Source organism: Ctenopharyngodon idella, chromosome 10 (assembly GCF_019924925.1).
Source record: "Ctenopharyngodon idella isolate HZGC_01 chromosome 10, HZGC01, whole genome shotgun sequence".
In the NCBI taxonomy this organism is placed as follows: Eukaryota; Metazoa; Chordata; class Actinopteri; order Cypriniformes; family Xenocyprididae; genus Ctenopharyngodon; species Ctenopharyngodon idella.
The window spans coordinates 47,314,833-47,333,086 of record NC_067229.1 but is presented as its reverse complement, the minus strand read 5'-3'; the positions used below and the strand labels follow the sequence as shown (position 1 = coordinate 47,333,086).

General features: G+C 35.4%; 2 protein-coding genes across 5 annotated transcripts in view; one reads left to right on the top strand and one right to left on the bottom strand.

Annotated features, from left to right (window-relative positions):
* Nucleotides 1-1,536: 1,536 nt before the first annotated feature.
* Nucleotides 1,537-17,379, top strand: ash2l (ash2 like, histone lysine methyltransferase complex subunit). Of its 3 annotated transcripts, none has more exons than XM_051907906.1 (17): nucleotides 1,537-1,681; nucleotides 4,809-4,875; nucleotides 6,153-6,298; nucleotides 6,385-6,473; nucleotides 7,638-7,732; nucleotides 7,818-7,913; nucleotides 8,021-8,116; nucleotides 9,077-9,152; nucleotides 9,232-9,267; nucleotides 9,740-9,842; nucleotides 11,048-11,265; nucleotides 11,347-11,514; nucleotides 12,799-12,992; nucleotides 13,173-13,265; nucleotides 13,350-13,448; nucleotides 14,848-14,907; nucleotides 16,651-17,379. In XM_051907906.1, exons 1-17 carry the CDS (start codon nucleotides 1,635-1,637, stop codon nucleotides 16,756-16,758), a joined length of 1,791 nt encoding a protein of 596 aa, XP_051763866.1. In that variant the 5' UTR covers nucleotides 1,537-1,634; the 3' UTR covers nucleotides 16,759-17,379. The 3 variants fall into 3 exon arrangements, with proteins under 3 accessions (XP_051763866.1, XP_051763867.1, XP_051763868.1); XM_051907907.1 differs by having other exon boundaries at nucleotides 1,538-1,681; nucleotides 9,250-9,267; XM_051907908.1 differs by lacking the exon at nucleotides 9,232-9,267 and having other exon boundaries at nucleotides 1,538-1,681.
* grk5 (G protein-coupled receptor kinase 5) overlaps nucleotides 17,210-18,254 on the bottom strand; it is a 14,632-nt gene continuing 13,587 nt past the window's right edge. Inside the window, exon 16 of one of the 2 annotated variants that reach the window (XM_051907909.1) lies at nucleotides 17,210-17,760. In XM_051907909.1, the coding sequence (XP_051763869.1) occupies nucleotides 17,704-17,760 (57 nt within the window). In that variant the 3' untranslated portion in view covers nucleotides 17,210-17,703. The remainder of the gene's footprint in view (nucleotides 17,761-18,254) is intronic. The other variant, XM_051907910.1, reaches the window with a different exon arrangement.

Sequence of the window (18,254 nt, the reverse complement as noted above, 5' to 3'; positions counted from 1 at the left end):
TTTAGTTGCGTTGTGAGTATTTGCAGCGCGTTTCTGTATTTGGTTGCGTTGTGAGTATTTGCAGCGCATTTCTGCATTTGGTTGTGTTGTGAGTATTTCCAGCGCGTTTCAGTATTTGGTTGTGTTCTGAGTATTTGCAGTGCGTTTCTGTATTTGGTCATGTTGTGAGTATTTGCAGCGCATTTCTGCATTTGGTTGTGTTGTGAGTATTTGCAGTGTGTTTCTGTATTTGGTTGTGATGTGAGTATTTGCTGCACATTTATGTATTTGGTTGCATTGTGAGTATTTGCAGCGTGTTTCTGTATTTGGTTGCATTGTGAGTATTTTTTGCAGCATGTTTCTGTATTTAGTTGTGTTGTGAGTATTTGCTGCACATTTATGTATTTGTTGCATTGTGATTATTTGTAGCATGTGTAGTCAGACTGATGAAGTAATATTGTGAAATATTATTACAATTTAAAATATCTGTTTTCTATGTGAATATATTGTAAGATGTAATTTATTCCTGTGATCAAAGCTGAATTTTCAGCATCTTTACTCCAGTCTTCAGTGTCACATGATCCTTCAGAAATCATTCTAATATGTTTGTTCTACAATTACATGAACCTGTTCTAAGGGACTTCTGTATTACAGACTTGGCACAATGTCATGTGTATGGTAGGAAATATTCAATGCATCTCAAAATAATATTTTTTTTATTTATCATTTTGTCCATGATAGCATACTTTGTGATTGTGTTTTGAGTTTGATTTTTACAAAGTGTTGATTCAGAATAAACATGTAAGGGCTCGTTCTGTCTGTACGTCACAGATGGCCACAATACATGAGCGAGACGGACAGAGAAAACAGCATGTATTGGAACAATCCTCCTGGGCCTCTTTTACATTCCATCAACAAGGCAATTCTCTCCGCGGGTGTCTGGCCTCTCTGCGTAACAACAGTCCATCACATAATTGTCCTGTAGTTTCAGAGGAACAAAAGGATGTTTTAGTGGTAATAGATGTTTAAACCATGTTTTACAGGTTTACGATGGATTTGATGTCCACTGTGTATTGAAAGAAAGAGACACTTTGATTTGTGGAAAGTTTGTTTGCATCACGTTCAAGCATCTGTCCGTACAGGAAGAAACTATTTTGCTGTTAAACACTTCTGCGCAGTTTGATCATATTTATTAAATAATTAAAGAAATAAAAATAAATAAATACATGTTGTATTTACACAAGATAACAAACCACACATGGTTAAAAAAAAGATAAACAGCCAGATAGAAAACATATCTATATACTATACTCAATCTGCATTGGAACACTTGTTTTAAAATAAATAGGGTTGATAATCTAAACTACAAAGGTACAAAATGATAAAATCTTTACAACTGGCTAAACAACAAATAAATAACCCTAAAAGACAAACAACACGTGGTTAAAAAATAAAAACAGTCTTTTTAACAGAAAAAAACAGTAAAGCCTATACTATACTATACTATACTATATTTTACTGCTTTCTACAGTAATTCAACAGTTTTCCGACAGGTGTCAGTGTGCGTGTGGCCACAGGGTGAATCACGCACAGTATAGCAGCGATGAAGCCACTGTGTCATCGCGAGATTTGAGTCTTTGGTCGTTATTTGAAAGATGGCTGCAGAGGCGCGATCTGTGACTGAGAGAGACACAGCAGACGGGTGAGAACCAATAAAAACACACTTTATTCAGTGAAAACACTGATGATATCAAGTAATTAAACCCATGAACAGATCTACATTGTAAACCTGTTATATTTATATCGCTTTTTAACGCATAAACAACATGGCAGCACTCAAGTGCTGTAAAGGACTGATGGTGTTTTCACGATGTTTCATCTTATTTATTGCCTTTTTGTCCCCTGTGATCTTTCATTTTATTAATTTGATGTTTATATAATGAACATGCTGATATTTCTTACTGTACATAAACATGATACTACCTTATTTACCCTAAAGGTCTTTCCAAAACAAAAGATTCGTTACTCTGGCTGAGTTTAATTTCATTCAATTCGCATATGTATGTATTCAGCCTCTGTTGTGATTTGCCGTCATTCATCAGAGCTGTATAGGTGATGATGATCAGCTGTATAATAAATAATGTTTATATAGAGGTCAGTGGTGTTGATATGTAAATGTGGGTTGTGATGTGCTAATGAGCTCGTGATTATGATATATGACACCTTACTGATCAGTTCTGGCAGTTTTTATATCTCATATTCTCACATATACAGGTGCATCTCAATAAATTAGAATATCATGAAAAAGTAATTTTTTTTCTGTAATTTAATTCAAAAAGTAAAACTTAAATATAGTCTAGATTTATTAGACATAAAGTAAAATATTTCATTTTCATGATTACAGCTTGCTGCTCATCAAAATCAAAAAATCAGTATATTAAATTTTTAGAATATTTAATTTCAAGTTCTATTAAATTACGATTCTCAGGGTATAAATACTGGGTTTAGGTCAGTAATCCCAACAGCAGTCATGGGGAAGTCTGCTGACTTGACAGTTGTCCAGAAGTCGATCATCAAGACCCTCTACAATGAGGGTAAGCCACAGAGGGTCACTGCTGAAAGAGCTGGCTGTTCGCAGAGTGCTGTGCCAAGCTGATTTAAGAACTTAGGAGAGCTTCAAAAGGAGTGGACTGAAGCTGGAGTCAGTGAATCAAGAGCCACCACACACAGACGTCTTCAGGAAATGGGCTACGACTGTCACATTCCACGTACCAAGACACTTCTGAACCAAAGACAACGTCAGAAGCGACTTACCTGGGCTAAGGAGGAGAAGAACTGTTTCTCAGTGGTCCAAAGTCCTCTTTTCAGATGAAAAGAGTCTGGAGGAAGAGTGGAGAGGCACAGAAACCAGTGTTGCTTGAAGTCCAGTGTGAAGTTTCCACAGTCAGTGAAGATTTGGGCTGCCATGTCATCTGCTGGTGTTGGTCCACTGTGTTTTCTGAAGTCCACAGTCAACGCAGCCATCTACCAGGAAATTTTAGAGCACTTCATGCTTCCTTCTGCTGACAAGCTTTATGAGATGCTGATTTCATTTTCCAGCAGGATTTGGCACCTGCCCACACTGCCAAAGGTACCAAAAGCTGGTTCAGTGACCATGGTGTTACTGTGCTTGACTGGCCAGCAAACTCTCCTGACCTGAACCCCATAGAGAATCTATGGGGTATTGTCAAGAGGAAGATGAGAGACACCAGACCCAACAATGCAGATGAGCTGAAGGCCTGCTATCAAAGCAACCTGGGCTTCCATTACACCTGAGCAGTGCCACAGGCTGATCGCCTCCATGCCACGCCGCATTGATGCAGTAATTCATGCAAAAGGAGGCCCAACCAAGTATTGAGTGCATAGAAATGAACATACTTTTCAGAAGCCTGACATTTCTGTTTAAAATATCCTTTTTTTTTTATTGATCCTATGAAGTATTCTAATTTATTGAGATGAATTGGTGGGTTTTTGTTAAATGTGAGCCAAAATCATCACAATTAAAAGAACCAAAGATTTAAAGGGGGAGTATCACACACAGTTTCTGCCAATCTCATGTTAATCTTGAGTACCTTTAGAGTAGTAGTGCATCCTTCATATCTCCAAAAAGTCTTTAGTTTTATCATATTTATAAAAGATACTTACGCTGTACCGAGTATTTCCGAAAACAGCCAAGCTCCTGGAGGCGTGCCGTGTGAGCGGAGCTAAAGAGTGACGAGCACACGCAGCTTTTGCGTAGAGATCGGCTGCAAGCTATCAATGTTCAGCTAAACAGATGTATTTAAACACACACAATACACCATCACATTATCCATGGGTAACTTTTGCATCACTATAATGAATATAGCATATAGTGAATGATGAATAATGAATTTATGAATTCACTACGTTCGTGTTGTTTACATTATATGCACTTAGGCGCCTGTTGCCAACAAAACAGATATCTGAAGCAGTTTTACTCTCCACCTGCGGTTCCGACTCATGACCGGGATCATTACTGCTGTGACCGCTCCATCTTTCAGTTTCAAATGATCTGTAAATCCAGTGTAGAACTGGGCCTTGTTTAAGAAACCATAGGCGCCGATCCTGAGGGCTCGAGCAGCCACGGAAAAACACAAGATATTCTCAGTTCATTTTAACCAATAAAAAAGTGATTGCAACTATGAGTTTCTATGGTTATTTTAATAACAAATATCGAGAGCGCATCAACGTGAGCACAAAACTCTCTGCTCCTCTTAACGCTGGGTTCTTTGGGAAGCAAGGTTATCTTTCCCTCACAACCAAAAACACACTTCTTTGGTGACATTGTTGATTTCGTGAAGTCCTGTGACCTGTGCAGCGCTGCCGACGACTTCCGCAAAGCCGATCACGCGTTGATGGGCGTGCTCTTGCTCTCTTGCTCTGGTCGACGTGTGCGCGCGCTCTTCCGGGAGAAGTGCCCCGTACAAGGAATTCCGACCTTGTTGACATCACTCAGGCCTGATACTCGAAAAAAAGATCCCAAATCCTGTAAAAATTTGGAAGAGAATTTTTGGCAGAATTACTCCGTCATACGTCTAACTCGTGTTTTGAAACTTTGGCCATGTTTAGCATGAGAATCCAACTCTTTAACAGTGTAAATAAGTCAGAATACATGAAATAGCATTATACACCCCTTTAAAGTACTTCAGTCTGTGTGCACTGAATTTATTTAATACACGAGTTCCACAATTTGAGTTGAATTACTGAAATAAATGAATTTTTCCATGACGTTATAATTTATTGAGATGCACCTGTATGTGTTTTTGCAGCGATTCTTCATTTGGAGATCTGAACACAAACATGGAGACGGAGTCGTCCAGTGGAAAAGACACTATGGTATGATGTTTGACACATGAGGAATTATACTTTATGCATCTTTAAGTCAACATAAGAAATTCAATAATCTAGATTTAAACACTTATTCCTTCTCTTATTTTGAATGATTTACGTTATTTCACATGTTGCTTATCATCTTAACTTATTTTAGAATGAAATTGATATATTTTGAATTAGCCTTTATTTTTATATTTTTTAGTGTTAGTAATTAGGGCTGTCAAACGATTAATCGCAATTAATTGCATCCAAAATATAAGTTTGTTTTTACATAATATATATGTGTGTGTACTGTGTATAATTATAGTTTATATTTAAATACACACACATACATGTATATATTTAAGAAATATGTATACTGAATATATATTTATATAACAATTTGTTCTTAAATATATACATGAATGTGTGTATAATAATTATACACAGTACAAATATATTATGTAAACAAACTTTTATTTTGGATGTGATTAATTGACAGAACTATTAGTAATTATTTATGTGCTTTTGCCTTTTTTATTTTAATTTTATGTAGGTTTATATATATATATATATATTTTTTTTTTTTTTTTGTCACACTTTTTAGGGTCCAATTCTCACTATTAACTACCTAACTATTAACTACAACTTTTGCCTCAATAAACTCCTAATTACTGCTTATTATAGTTAGTAAGGTTATTAAGTTTATGTATTGGGTAGGATTATGGGATGTAGAATATGGTCATGCAGAATAAGGCATTAATATGTGCTTTATAAGTAATAATAAACAGCCAATATCCTAGTAATATGCATGCTAATAAGCAACTAATTAATAGTGAGAATTGGCCCTAAACTACCTTTTATTTTTATGTAGCTTTAATTAATTTCTGTTTTAGTAATTTTAGTACTTCAACAAACTTACTTCAGTTAGTTAAACATTTCATTTAAGTTAAAAGTTTTTTGTCTAATAATAAATATGTATGTAAAGCTGAATATATATATATATATATATATATATATATATATATTATAGCTTTAATTTAATTAATGAAAAACATTTTTTAATAGTTTTCATTTTAGTTAACAATAACTCTACTTCTTAATCCTTTTTTGAAATCAATTCCCCATGGATAAGTTTAACATTTTGTACATAAAAAGACCTAATACTGGACTGAATATCCTGCGTCACTTGGAAATGTCACATTACGGAAGTCAAATGGCTAAAGCATGTGCTGTTTCATGGTGACTTTCGAGTAGGTTTTCAGTACAACATATAACATTGTGTGTATTTGGGTCCTCAGGACACGGCGGGTGACAGTTCTGAGGCGGCGGACGCACAGACGGGCTCTGGAGACGATGAGAACGGCCGTCAGCTGGGTGATGTGGAGCTGCAGTGTGCACTGTGCATGAAGTGGTTTACAGCAGACACATTCAGCATTGATACTTCGTACGTTGGTCTCTGTTGTCTCCTGATTAGATGGACGGGTGTCCCACATGCATGTACTTACGCTGTCTGTTTTCTCATTCCTGCAGAACTTGCCTGCCGTTCATGACCAATTATGTGTTTCACTGCAACGTGTGTCACCACAGCGGGAACACGTACTTTCTGAGGAAACAAGCAAGTGAGTGGATCTGTTTGACTTGCTGAATTAGTGTTGCATACTGCTGTTTGAATTGTTGCTAGAGATGCACCGATCATGATTTTTTCATGGCTGTTTCCGATTGCCAATTTTTTTACAAGTAAATGGGCCGATTCTGATACCAGTTGCTGATTTTTATTTTTTCTTCAAGCAGATTTTTTTTGTTGTTTATTTGCTCTATTACAGGCCAAACTGGTCTAAAAGAATTAGTTCACTTCAGAATTAAAATTTCCTGATAATTTACTCACACCCATGTCATCCAAGATGTTTGTCTTTCTTTCTTCAGTCAAAAAGAAATTAAGGTTTTTGAGGAAAACATTCCAGGATTTTTCTCCATATAGTGGACTTCAATGGTTACCAATGGGCTAAAGGTCCAAATGTCAGTTTCAGTGCAGCTTCAAAGAACTCTACATGATCCCAGACGAGGAATAAGGGTCTTATCTAGAGAAACAATCGGTCGTTTTCTAAAAAAAAATTAAAATTATATACTTTTTAACCACAAATGCTCATCTTGCACTAGCTCAGCGATACTTCGATACTTCCGCCTACGTCACGTGTGACCTTTCCAACATGATTACGTAATGCGTGGTGCATGCAAAAACAGCAGATGAATGAAAATGCAAATTCATTCTCTGACAGTAGGTGGCACTTATGGATCAGCAGAGAGAGAATATATTTAGCATTTCCTTGGTTGCTGCTGTACACAAAACACCGCTGCGCTTATAAAGAGGAATAGAAAATGCTATCAAAACTATTCTGAAGATAGTCAGTTCCCTTTAGGGACACATTCATGTAAACCACCACCCTCAATTAAATATTTATATTCTTCCTCTATTTCGAGCATCGCAAAAAGTGAGTTTGTTGTGTGTGGTACAGTATTTTCTGTGCTCTCCTCTCTTTGCGTCCGTATTCAGCGTGTCCCATCTCTGGCCTGTGTTAAAGTCCTGTTTACAGACTTCATAATATTTCCACACAAATGATATTTTGGGAAATGATTATAATGCAGTTTGTGTGCAAGAGATCGGCCAAAATAAAAAAATGTTGACCAGCTGGTTGAAACCGGTGCATCTTTAATTGTTACATAGGTAGTGTACATCACTATTACTGTCAGAACAGGTTTTTTCCTCATCTTTTTTATATCCACAGATCTGAAGGAGATGTGTCTCACCGCTTTGGCAAATCTGACATGGAGATCCAGAACTCAAGAGGAGCATCCCAAAACAATGTTCTCTAAAGATAAGGTACACTTTCAGCTGAAGTTAACTGATTGTAGTGCCATGATTTTCGTATTATGGTTTCAGTAGTGTTGTTTGGTCTCTTGTAAAGGACATCATACCTTTCATTGACAAATACTGGGAGTGTATGACGACCCGTCAGAGGCCTGGCAAACTGACATGGCCAAATAATATTGTCAAGACTATGGTGAGTAATTGATTTGTTTGAGCGATTCTCTTGATTCTTAATTTTTTTTTGTCTGTCATGTGGTTTATAGAGTTTTATAAAGGCTGACTTGTGTTGTTTGGGCTCAGAGTAAAGAGCGTGATGTTTTCCTGGTGAAAGAACATCCAGACCCCGGCAGCAAAGACCCTGAAGAGGACTATCCCAAATTTGGTTTGCTTGATCAGGTGCGACCCATAACACTGTTTAAATTGTTTTCCTACTTTATAGACAGAGTGGTTATTATTAGTGTTGCTACGCAGTTTGGAAAGGTATGGAATTTGAGTAATTCCAGGTCCGGATAAGTATGGGAAAATAATATTTTTTTTTTATTTTTGCAAATAAATATTATTCGTAGGTAAATGTAGTAGGTAAATTTCTTATAGTACTGAATACATACTACATAAATTGAAATAGAGTGTTATGTTACAACGTAGTTAATAAAACAAATAAAACATGTTTTCGGTAATTAAAATAAAGCTAAAATAAAATAGAAATATTTGATGAAAAGCTTAAACTTAAAAAAAAAAAAACTTACATGAAAGATGTGAATGAGAACTGAAATAAATACGTTGAAGTACTAAAATTACTAAAAGCTATGTATAAATATTTTTTTAAAAACTAATAAAAATTACAAAAGCACAGAATTACTAAAACTTAAACTGTAAATATTAAATAAATGTTATTTCAAAATATGGTTATACTTTATAATAAGGTTCATTAGTTAACATTAGTTAGTTAATTAGATTGGAATAAAATATTGATTGATATAAATAAAGATTGGAATAAAACCCTAGTGATTGGAATAAAATAATAGCATAATGCGAGGTTAATGCTGTATATTGGCTTCTCTATTTTTAAAAATAGTAAAAAAAAAAATAGTATGCAGTAGGCTACAATAGACATTTCAAACAGTATTATTTTTCCACATTAGTATGACCTTATATTGCAGGTTTAATGCAGGGAACTGTTAAGTAGCATTTTAATCCAGTCTCAGCAGATCAATCAAATTATCAATCAAGGGGATGCATTGCATTGTGGGATACAGTACTTGGGGGGTTTGATTTCATATTAACATACAGTTTTTTTCTTTCTAATCTTAAAACTACTTTTAATACTTGTTATATGTTCTGTGTGGTTTTATTCAGGATCTTGGCAATATTGGGCCGTCATATGACAACCAGAAGCAGATGACAACCGTCACAGGTGCTGGAGGGTTGAACGGTGAGACAGAATGCTCTAAACTCTAGAAATTGTTAAAGTTGCATATTTAAATCTCAATGCTGAGGGAGTTCCTTTAAAGCTGTGCGTTGTATTCCAGGTGGATCAAGTTTTTCAGGTGAATATGGGTCATTTTTCATGTGGCTTTTGAAATTGAAGGCTGATGTTTGGTGCTCCTGTAACTTCCCCTTGCTTTGCATTGATCTTTGCGCTCTTGATTGACTTGCTTGCTCCTTTTGGGCACTTCCCCTCAGTCTGCAGTCTGATGTCGGCACTAATTCATGTTTCTGTGTGCTTGCGCCCCCTCTGTTCCCTGTTAGACAGTGAAATCTAACCGTCATGGCTTTTGGCACATATGAATGGACTGAGGCATTTTGCTTTCACACTTTATCGTTGTGTTTGTCAGACGCTGTGACCGTTAGATTGAACTCAATCCCTGATCAACACTCAGCCGGGCTGCTCTGTCTGTAAACTGCTGTAAGCATTTGGGTTTGGGCTTTAAGTTAGCTTTGGATGATCAGAGCATGTGAATCAGGCTGAGGTTGATTCTGCATCATCAGTTTTTAAATAGAGGTATGGATCTGTCACAGGTGGGCTTCCTCCAGCTGCTACAGGAAAAGGCAGAGGAGCCAAACGCAAACAACAGCAGCAACAGGATGGAGCCACTGCTGGAACGGCAAAGAGAACCCGCAGGTACGACAACAAGCACATCTTATAGTCGACATGAAATGAAAAAATTTATCTTATCTGTTTTGTAAATGCATGTTATTGATCTTATTGTGAATGATCCACAAATTGTTTTTTGACCCTGTAATGTTTCATCAAAATGTCATAACTGGATCTTCTGGTGAAAATGACAGATTTCTCCAATCATTTATTTCCCTCCACACTATAAGCTCACATTCATTTTTGATTCTAACGCCCACATCTAAAAATCCAATCATCAACTGATGAATAGAACAACGTCCCTGCCCTACAATTTTTCAGGCAGGTATCCTCGTAAGCAATAAATGAGTTAAAAAGTGTTAAATTAATGTAAAGAGTTGAGGAATAAACCTGCTGCTGTCTGTATTATTAATGTTAAAGAACAAAAGACAAAGAGAAAATTACTCGCTGCTCTTGACTGAATAACTTTCGTAGCTTTAATAAGGATTAATCTATATTCAATTTATAGTTATAATTGATCTTCACAAATAATGTGAAGATCATTTTAAGTTCACTTAAATTAAAGCCATTTATCATTTTTAATGTTGGATGGCTATAATCAATGGCCAAAATAGGGGTCAACCCATATGTGTTTTTCATGGCCGATGCTGATCAAGTAGACCGATAACCGATATTTTGAACCGATATATATGTCTGGTGTAAAAATGAAAATTAACGTCAAAATTAAGAATAACAAAGGCTCTGACAAAAACTTTCTTTAAATGCTTCTAAACATATCTTTAATTCTGAGAACTGTTAATAATAACATAAATATTAATAATAACATAAAAAGTACAGGGAGCACCCACAGCATTCTGTAAACATTTTGTAAAACTTAAAGAAGTAAAAAACAACAAGCAACAAATGAGTTTTGACAGAGGTGGCTGCATCAAGGCCAAATAGCACATTTCAGAATTAAATTATTTTATCGGCAAATCGGTTTTGAAAATTACCGATAACCATAAAAATGCTTAATATCGGCCAGGTCAATAATCGGTCGACACCTAGGCTAAAAGATGTTTATGTATATTTTAAACGCATGTTTAAAATATACCGTCTTTATGTTGTTTCTACATTAATTTGGAGATTAAATTAATGCAATAAAAAAACAATATTATATTAATATGCTATTGCAGAATTACTGACAAAATATGTGATTAACTGGTTTTAATGTGTTTTACTCTTTGTTTTAGTGACCCGCTGTTCTCAGCGCAGCGTCTGCCGCCTCATGGTTACCCTCTCGAGCACCCCTTCAACAAAGACGGTTATCGCTACATCCTAGCGGAGCCGGATCCCCACGCTCCTGACCCGGAAAAACTGGAGCTGGATTGCTGGGCCGGGAAGCCCATCCCTGGAGACCTGTACCGCGCGTGTCTGTATGAGAGGGTGCTGCTGGCACTGCATGACAGAGGTACATGTGTTATCCAGAATATCCAATCAAAACAAACCTTGTGCAAGATGGTTTACTATTGAATCTTTTTGACTATTTCAGCTCCACAGCTAAAGATTTCAGATGACCGCTTGACGGTGACCGGAGAGAAGGGCTACTCGATGGTCCGAGCGTCTCATGGGGTCAGAAAGGGTTCGTGGTATTTTGAGGTCACTGTGGACGAGATGCCTCCGGACACTGCGGCTCGACTGGGCTGGTCACAGCCTTTAGGTCTGTCCTGTAACAACACTGTTTAGCCTGCTAACAGTTATAGAAGCTTCCTGAACATAAATCCCATTATTCATCATCTGAAATGTGCTGCGACTTATATATATAATGCAATTAACAGCAAGCATGCAAAACGTGCAAAATATATTTAGATTTTTGCTGTATGAGAGAGGTACACTACTGGCCAAAAGTTTGGATTTTTTTAATGTTTTTTTTAAAAGAAGTCTCTTCTGCTCACCAAGGCTGCAGTTATTTGAAAATACAATAAAAACAGTAATATTGTGAAATATTATTACAATTTAAAATAACTGTTTTCTATGTGAATATATTGTAAATTGTAATTTATTCCTGTGATCAAAGCTGAATTTTCAGCATCATTACTCCAGTCTTCAGTGTCACATGATCCTTCAGAAATCATTCTAATATGCTGCTCAAGAAACATTTCTTATTCCTTTTTCTTACTTCTTTTCCAATGTTGAAAACAGTTAATAAAACTTCTTAATATTTTTTAGGAGTCTTTGAATAGAAAGTCAAAAGAACAGCATTTATTTGAAATAGAAAGCTTTTGTGACATTATAAATGTCTTTACTGTCATTTTTGGGGTAATTGCTGAATAAAAGTATTAATACTTTTCTTTTTTGGTAGCGTATCACGGTTTCCACACACACATTAAGCAGGAAAAACTGGTTGAAATCAATGTTTTCAACATTGATAATGATCAGAAATGTTTCTTGAGCAGCAAATCAGCATATTAAAATGATTTCTGAAGGATCATGTGACATTGAAGACTGGAGTAATGATACTGAAAATTCAGCTTTGATCACAGGAAGAAATTACATTTTAAAATATATTCACATAGAAAACAGTTAATATAAATTGTAATAATATTTCACAATATTACTGTTTTTATGGTATTTTTGATCAAATAAATGCAGCCTTGGTGAGCAGAAGACATAAAAAATAAAATCGAAATTATTCCAGACTTTTGCAGTATATTTGAGGCCAAGTTTAGCTCATTTCCCTTCCCACATGCTGGTAGTTTTGTGTTTAGGCTTGGTGTTTTTTTTTTTTTTTTTTTATATAATTTATGACACTATATTTTGCTTCATACTTATTTTTCATTTCATTTCTGCACCTTTAAATTTAAACAGTTTGTTGTGGAGTGATGGGAACTGTTTCGGATGCGATTTATCTGTGTGTTATTTCCCTCAACGATGTAATTTTAACTTGGTGCGACTTATACAGCAATATGTATTTACAGTGTTCATCATATGTCTTTTATCCCAGGAAACCTTCAAGCCCCTCTGGGTTATGATAAGTTCAGCTACTCGTGGCGCAGTAAGAAAGGAACGCGCTTCCATCAGTCCATGGGAAAGCATTACTCTGACGGCTACGGGCAGGGCGACATCTTGGGCTTTTACATTGAGCTTCCAGACGGGACCGAAACCGCCAAGGCTCTGCCTGACACGTACAAGGACAAGGTATGAACAAATTGAATAGTTTGTTCTTTAATTTATTTTTTTAAAAACACTATGTAACGATTTTTACTTCTAGTTCATGTTATTGGCTTGGAGGTCATCTATGTGCTGGTGCTCTCCTAAAAGATCAAATGAATTCTCTAATGTCATCTTAAGTGATAATATTGTTGATTCTCCTCAAAGGCACTGATCAAATTCAAAAGCTACTTGTACTTTGAAGAGAAAGATTACGTGGACAAGGCCGAGAAGAGTTTAAAACCCACCAGTACCAGCCGAGTGAGTGTTTCATCGCATTGAATTCATGCACTCAAAATATTGCATTATGATGTCATCACTGATGTCTCATGTTTTTGTTTTTAGATGATATTTTTCAAGAACGGAGTGAATCAAGGTGTGGCCTATGAGAATCTGTTTGAGGGGATGTACTACCCCGCCATATCCCTCTACAAGAGCTGCACGGTACGGAAAAATGGTCTAAAGTGGGCGTTTACACGACACCGCTTTCAACTAAAAACCGTTTATTGGTTGTTTATTTACATAACAACAGCATTTTGGGGGCCTGAAAACGCAAAATATTGAAAAATGATTTCAAAGTGCAAGTTTACGTTATCCTCTCCGTGCGAACTACAAAAATGCAAATTTGTGAAAACGGTGACGTCATGCACATGCTTCTTACGTATTCAGTTTATAGAGATGCTCGAGTAGTTGACAACCAAAACAACAATGGTGGACTACAGGACTGTGTTTGTGCATATGTGCGCAGTCATGTAGTGTTTCTGTGCATAATACAGCATTTTCAGACGTTTTCGCAGGATCCGTGTAAACCAGGATCGTATGTAAAACTTTTAAAAAACGCGAAGATAAAACGTTTCAGTTTTTAGTACATCGTTGTCATGTAATCGTACCTTAAAAGTCAGATTGGGAGTAAATCAAAGCAAACTAAATATTTAAACAGATATTCTTTGTTTACATGCCGCAGGAAAGAAACTCATTAATTTGCTGTGTTGCATGTTATAACTTAAATCTTATTGTGGATCTTGATTATGCACAACCCCAGGTTTGGGGTCAGTAAGATTTTTAATTGTTTTTGAAAGTCTCTTCTGCTCACCAAGGCTGCATTTATTTGATCAAAATTACAGTAAAAACAGTAATATTTGGAAATATTATTACAATTTTAAATAGCTATTTTCTATTTGAATATATTTTAAGATGTAATTTATTCCTGTGATGCAAATCTGAATTTTCAGCATCATTACTCCAGTCTTCAGTGTCACATGATCTTTCAGAAATCATTCCAATATGCTGATTAGCTGCTCAAGAAACATTTCTGATTATTATCAATGTTGAAAACAGTTATGCGGCTTCATATTGTTGTGGAAACTGTGATACATGTTTTTCAGGATTCTTTGATGAGTAGAAAGTTCAAAAGAACAGCATTTATTTGAAGTAGAATATTTTTTATAACATTATAAATGTCTTTACTGTTACTTATGGTCAATTTAATGCATATATACTGAATAAAAATATTTAAAAAATCGTATTGACCCCAAATCTTTTAAAAGGTAGTATACGTGCAAATTTGTCCTGTCTGTAACTGTTTCTGTGGATGATGCATTTTCACAGCATCACAGTTCATGTCCTTGTTTTGATTCGGCCCACATAACGTGAAGTTTCCTCCAGTCCAGCTAAGCTAAATCAGTTTGACACCCCGGCTATAAAGCGGTCATTAGTTACTCTGTATAAACACTAGATGGTGCCATATGAAAGAGTCGAGATGCAATTGAAAGCAGCATGTCGCACATCTATGAACCAAAACTAATGTGTCCGTATAACCGTTCATGATGTTTCCTCTCTCCAGGTGTCTGTTAATTTCGGACCACACTTTAAATACCCACCAAAAGACATCACGTATCAGCCAGTAAGTATGAAGTACCTTTCCTATTAGTACTGTTTGATATTCCTATTGTTAATTGCCAAAATAAAGGCATATTTCTACTAGGGCTCTGAGTTATGTATGTTGTAGTTGATATTGTTTACACCCGTTAAATCATTGCAATACCACAATGATGGTTCATTTTAAACTGAGACAGAGATGCTTTGTCTGGAAAGCAAGTGGACTACACCTTATTATTAACGGCTTTGGCTCGGCCCTTTAATTTTAGCGAAGACATTAATACTGTGGATGACGTAGTGTTAATATATACAATGACATTCTAGGGAAGTGTGTGCTTCAGACTTTATTGGAACAGTCTGGGAAGGGCCTTTGTTCTTGCTTTTTGGCTTTGAAACGTTTTTGTAAAATAATAAACATTGCAGTGCATTACTATGTTTTGTTATATATGCAGTGTTATTTTAGTATCGTTGAGATACTTATAGTTTTTTATATATATTTTATAGTTATAGGTTTTTTTTTATATAGTTTTTATTGATGTATTTTCTGTTTTCATTTTAAGGGGAGACACTACAGGCAAAAACACTCTTTTTTTCAGGCACCTGTCAATTTTGAGATTTTGCGCTTTTTGGCTTTTCATACAGTGTTTTTCCGGACTGGTGGGAAGAAAACATCCAAAATACACTTAAGTGTATATTTTATAGCACTTTATCTATTTACAACTGTAGATTTCAATTACAGTAAATATCTTTAAAGGCCGGCTCCTGCTCTGAGTCAGAAATCTCCACCAAATATACACCAAACTTTACAGTTTAATTCCTATCTATATTCTGAAGGTTTTTACGGAGGGATTTGTTGATATATAATTTGCCTGATTTTATTTTTATTTATAAAAAAATAGTGCATTTTTTTTTTTTTCTGGCTGTTGATAGTATTTTCTCATTTATGGAGTGATAAAAAGATAGATCCAAAATTCCCTCTGTAAAAACCTTTGAATGTAATATGTCCAAAAAATTAAATGAGAATTTTGAACCTGACGTCATCCAATACTCAGATTTTTGCTCTAGAAATGTATGCAAATTAGTGCATATTTAATTAGATAACGCCTCATTTGCATATTTAAACATACAATTTTAGTAAACTTGTAATACAAAAAAAGTTTGCAATTTTTAATGTAATCAATCAGCTGGGGAAGTATGGTGATATCTATTAGTTAATTTTTTTTACCCTATTCACCTGGCGTGTCTCGCCTTAATTTTAAAGATTTAATTATTTTGTTGTGTTTTTGTCATTTTTATTAGTTTTTTTTTTGTGTTTGTATGTATATGTGTATATATAAGTGTGTGTGTGTGTGTGTGTGTGTATATATATATATATATATATATATATATATATAATATGCATATATATGCATTTAAATGAAAATGATGAAATATGATTCTTCCTTGTGTTCATTTAGTGAAAAGCACTAAATGAAATATGCATTATTTATATGCATTATACTTTCTGTAGGTTTTTACTCTCTCTTTACTTGGCAGCAATGACTGATCATATTGAAATATCACCATTTATATGCCATTTCAGTGCATTTACATAAATAGAAATATTTTGAGTTTTGTCAAAAATATAAAGATATTTTTTGGCTATATTGCCCAATGTTACTTTCTGCTTTACATAGTTAAAGTACAACGATCTGCAGCGTTTTGAACTATTGTAGGTTATTGCACCTTTCATTGTTTCAATGCTCATGATTCTGTCGTGTATCATCAGATGAGTGACATGGGTTGGGGTGCCGTCATTGAACACACGCTGGCCGACATGCTGTACCACGTGGAGACAGAAGTAGACGGCCGGCGGAGCCCACCGTGGGAGGGTTGAAGCCAGAGTCTCTCCACACTGTCTAATATGAATAAAGCTGAAAACTATTCACTCGTGCTTTTCACGTATCATTCTCAATGACCAAGCAATGTTGAATATATTTTATTAAATCATTTGTTTTGTATCGGTTACAGTTGTACCCTGCCCTTGTTTTTCATGCAGGATTGAGAGGGTTTTTCTATAAAAATCAGCGTGCATGTCTCATACTTCAGTTTTCTTTTTATGACACATCATAGTGCACCAGAGCGTGATGTTGATGGATTATGATGGATTTGGGGCGGTGTGTCTTATGCAAGTTCACATTACTCATTACATTTCCTCATACTGCAGATTATCAGTCATATGATTTTGTTTCCTTCATACAGCATCCTTAAAGTGGTGTTTTTTTCCCTCCCATAACGCACATTAACCTGTTAAACTCAGATGTTCAGTTGTGTGTGACCTGATAGTGTTCTCAGACATCATGGGTTTCCATTCATGGTTTTTTTTATGTTTATTTGTTAATTGGTTTGTAGTCATGCAGATAGATGTAAAATATGATCTTTTTTTTTTTTTTTTTGTAAACCATGTTTTATACACAAACTTGTTTTAATAAAGTTACTCTAAAGGATTATAAATGGCTTTAACCATTTTCGTTTTCATGTTTCTACACTCTTACAATTCAGTATTTATTTATGCAACAGCCAGACACAATTTTCACACCAACTTGGACTTTTATTTACAAATTTAACATACAAAGCATCTTAAATCTTTAATTTTTTGTAATATGAAAGTATGAAAAGACTGCAGGGTTTGTGATACAGTACATTTACACAATATCTTTTCAATATTACTTAAACAAAGACTCTGAATAACCTCTCCAGTGAGGAAGCCATCGTGTCTTTTAAAAGAATAAAAAAAAATAAGGTTAAAAAGTACAATATTTGTTTTTGTTTTTTTCAGTCCTCACAGCTCTTCTGCAGATAAGCAGCGATATATTGGTTCAGCTGACGGATCCCTGTTCTACAACAATGGAGATAAAAATTAAAAGGCGTTTTTATTGTCATACACACATTGCATTTTAAATGTAATTGATATTAATATTCCAGGTTATTTAATGAAAGTGACGTTTCTGGCTCTCCTTGGTCCGTTCGTGAGGGAATTAACTTTAGCGATGTTCGACTTGATAGATGAACCGTTCTTTTTTAATTAGATGAATCGGTTGATCCAGTTCACAATATTCATTCACGAATCAGACTGATCTCAAATACAACTCACGAACTCCGTTGATTATCAGAGAATAATTGTTTAATGTGCGGTCACATTTACATTTGTTTGTCGAATTTTCGCGGGCGAAATACAGCACGCGATCGCGAATTTCGCGTGAGGGCGAAAGTTTTCCTCACGCAAATTTCGACGCGTATGTAGGTAAAAATTTCCCTGAAACTCGTTTTAAACACAAGTAAATTATTTTTGGCGGTTGTTAGTAGGCCTACGTCGTAAGTTAAATAACAAAT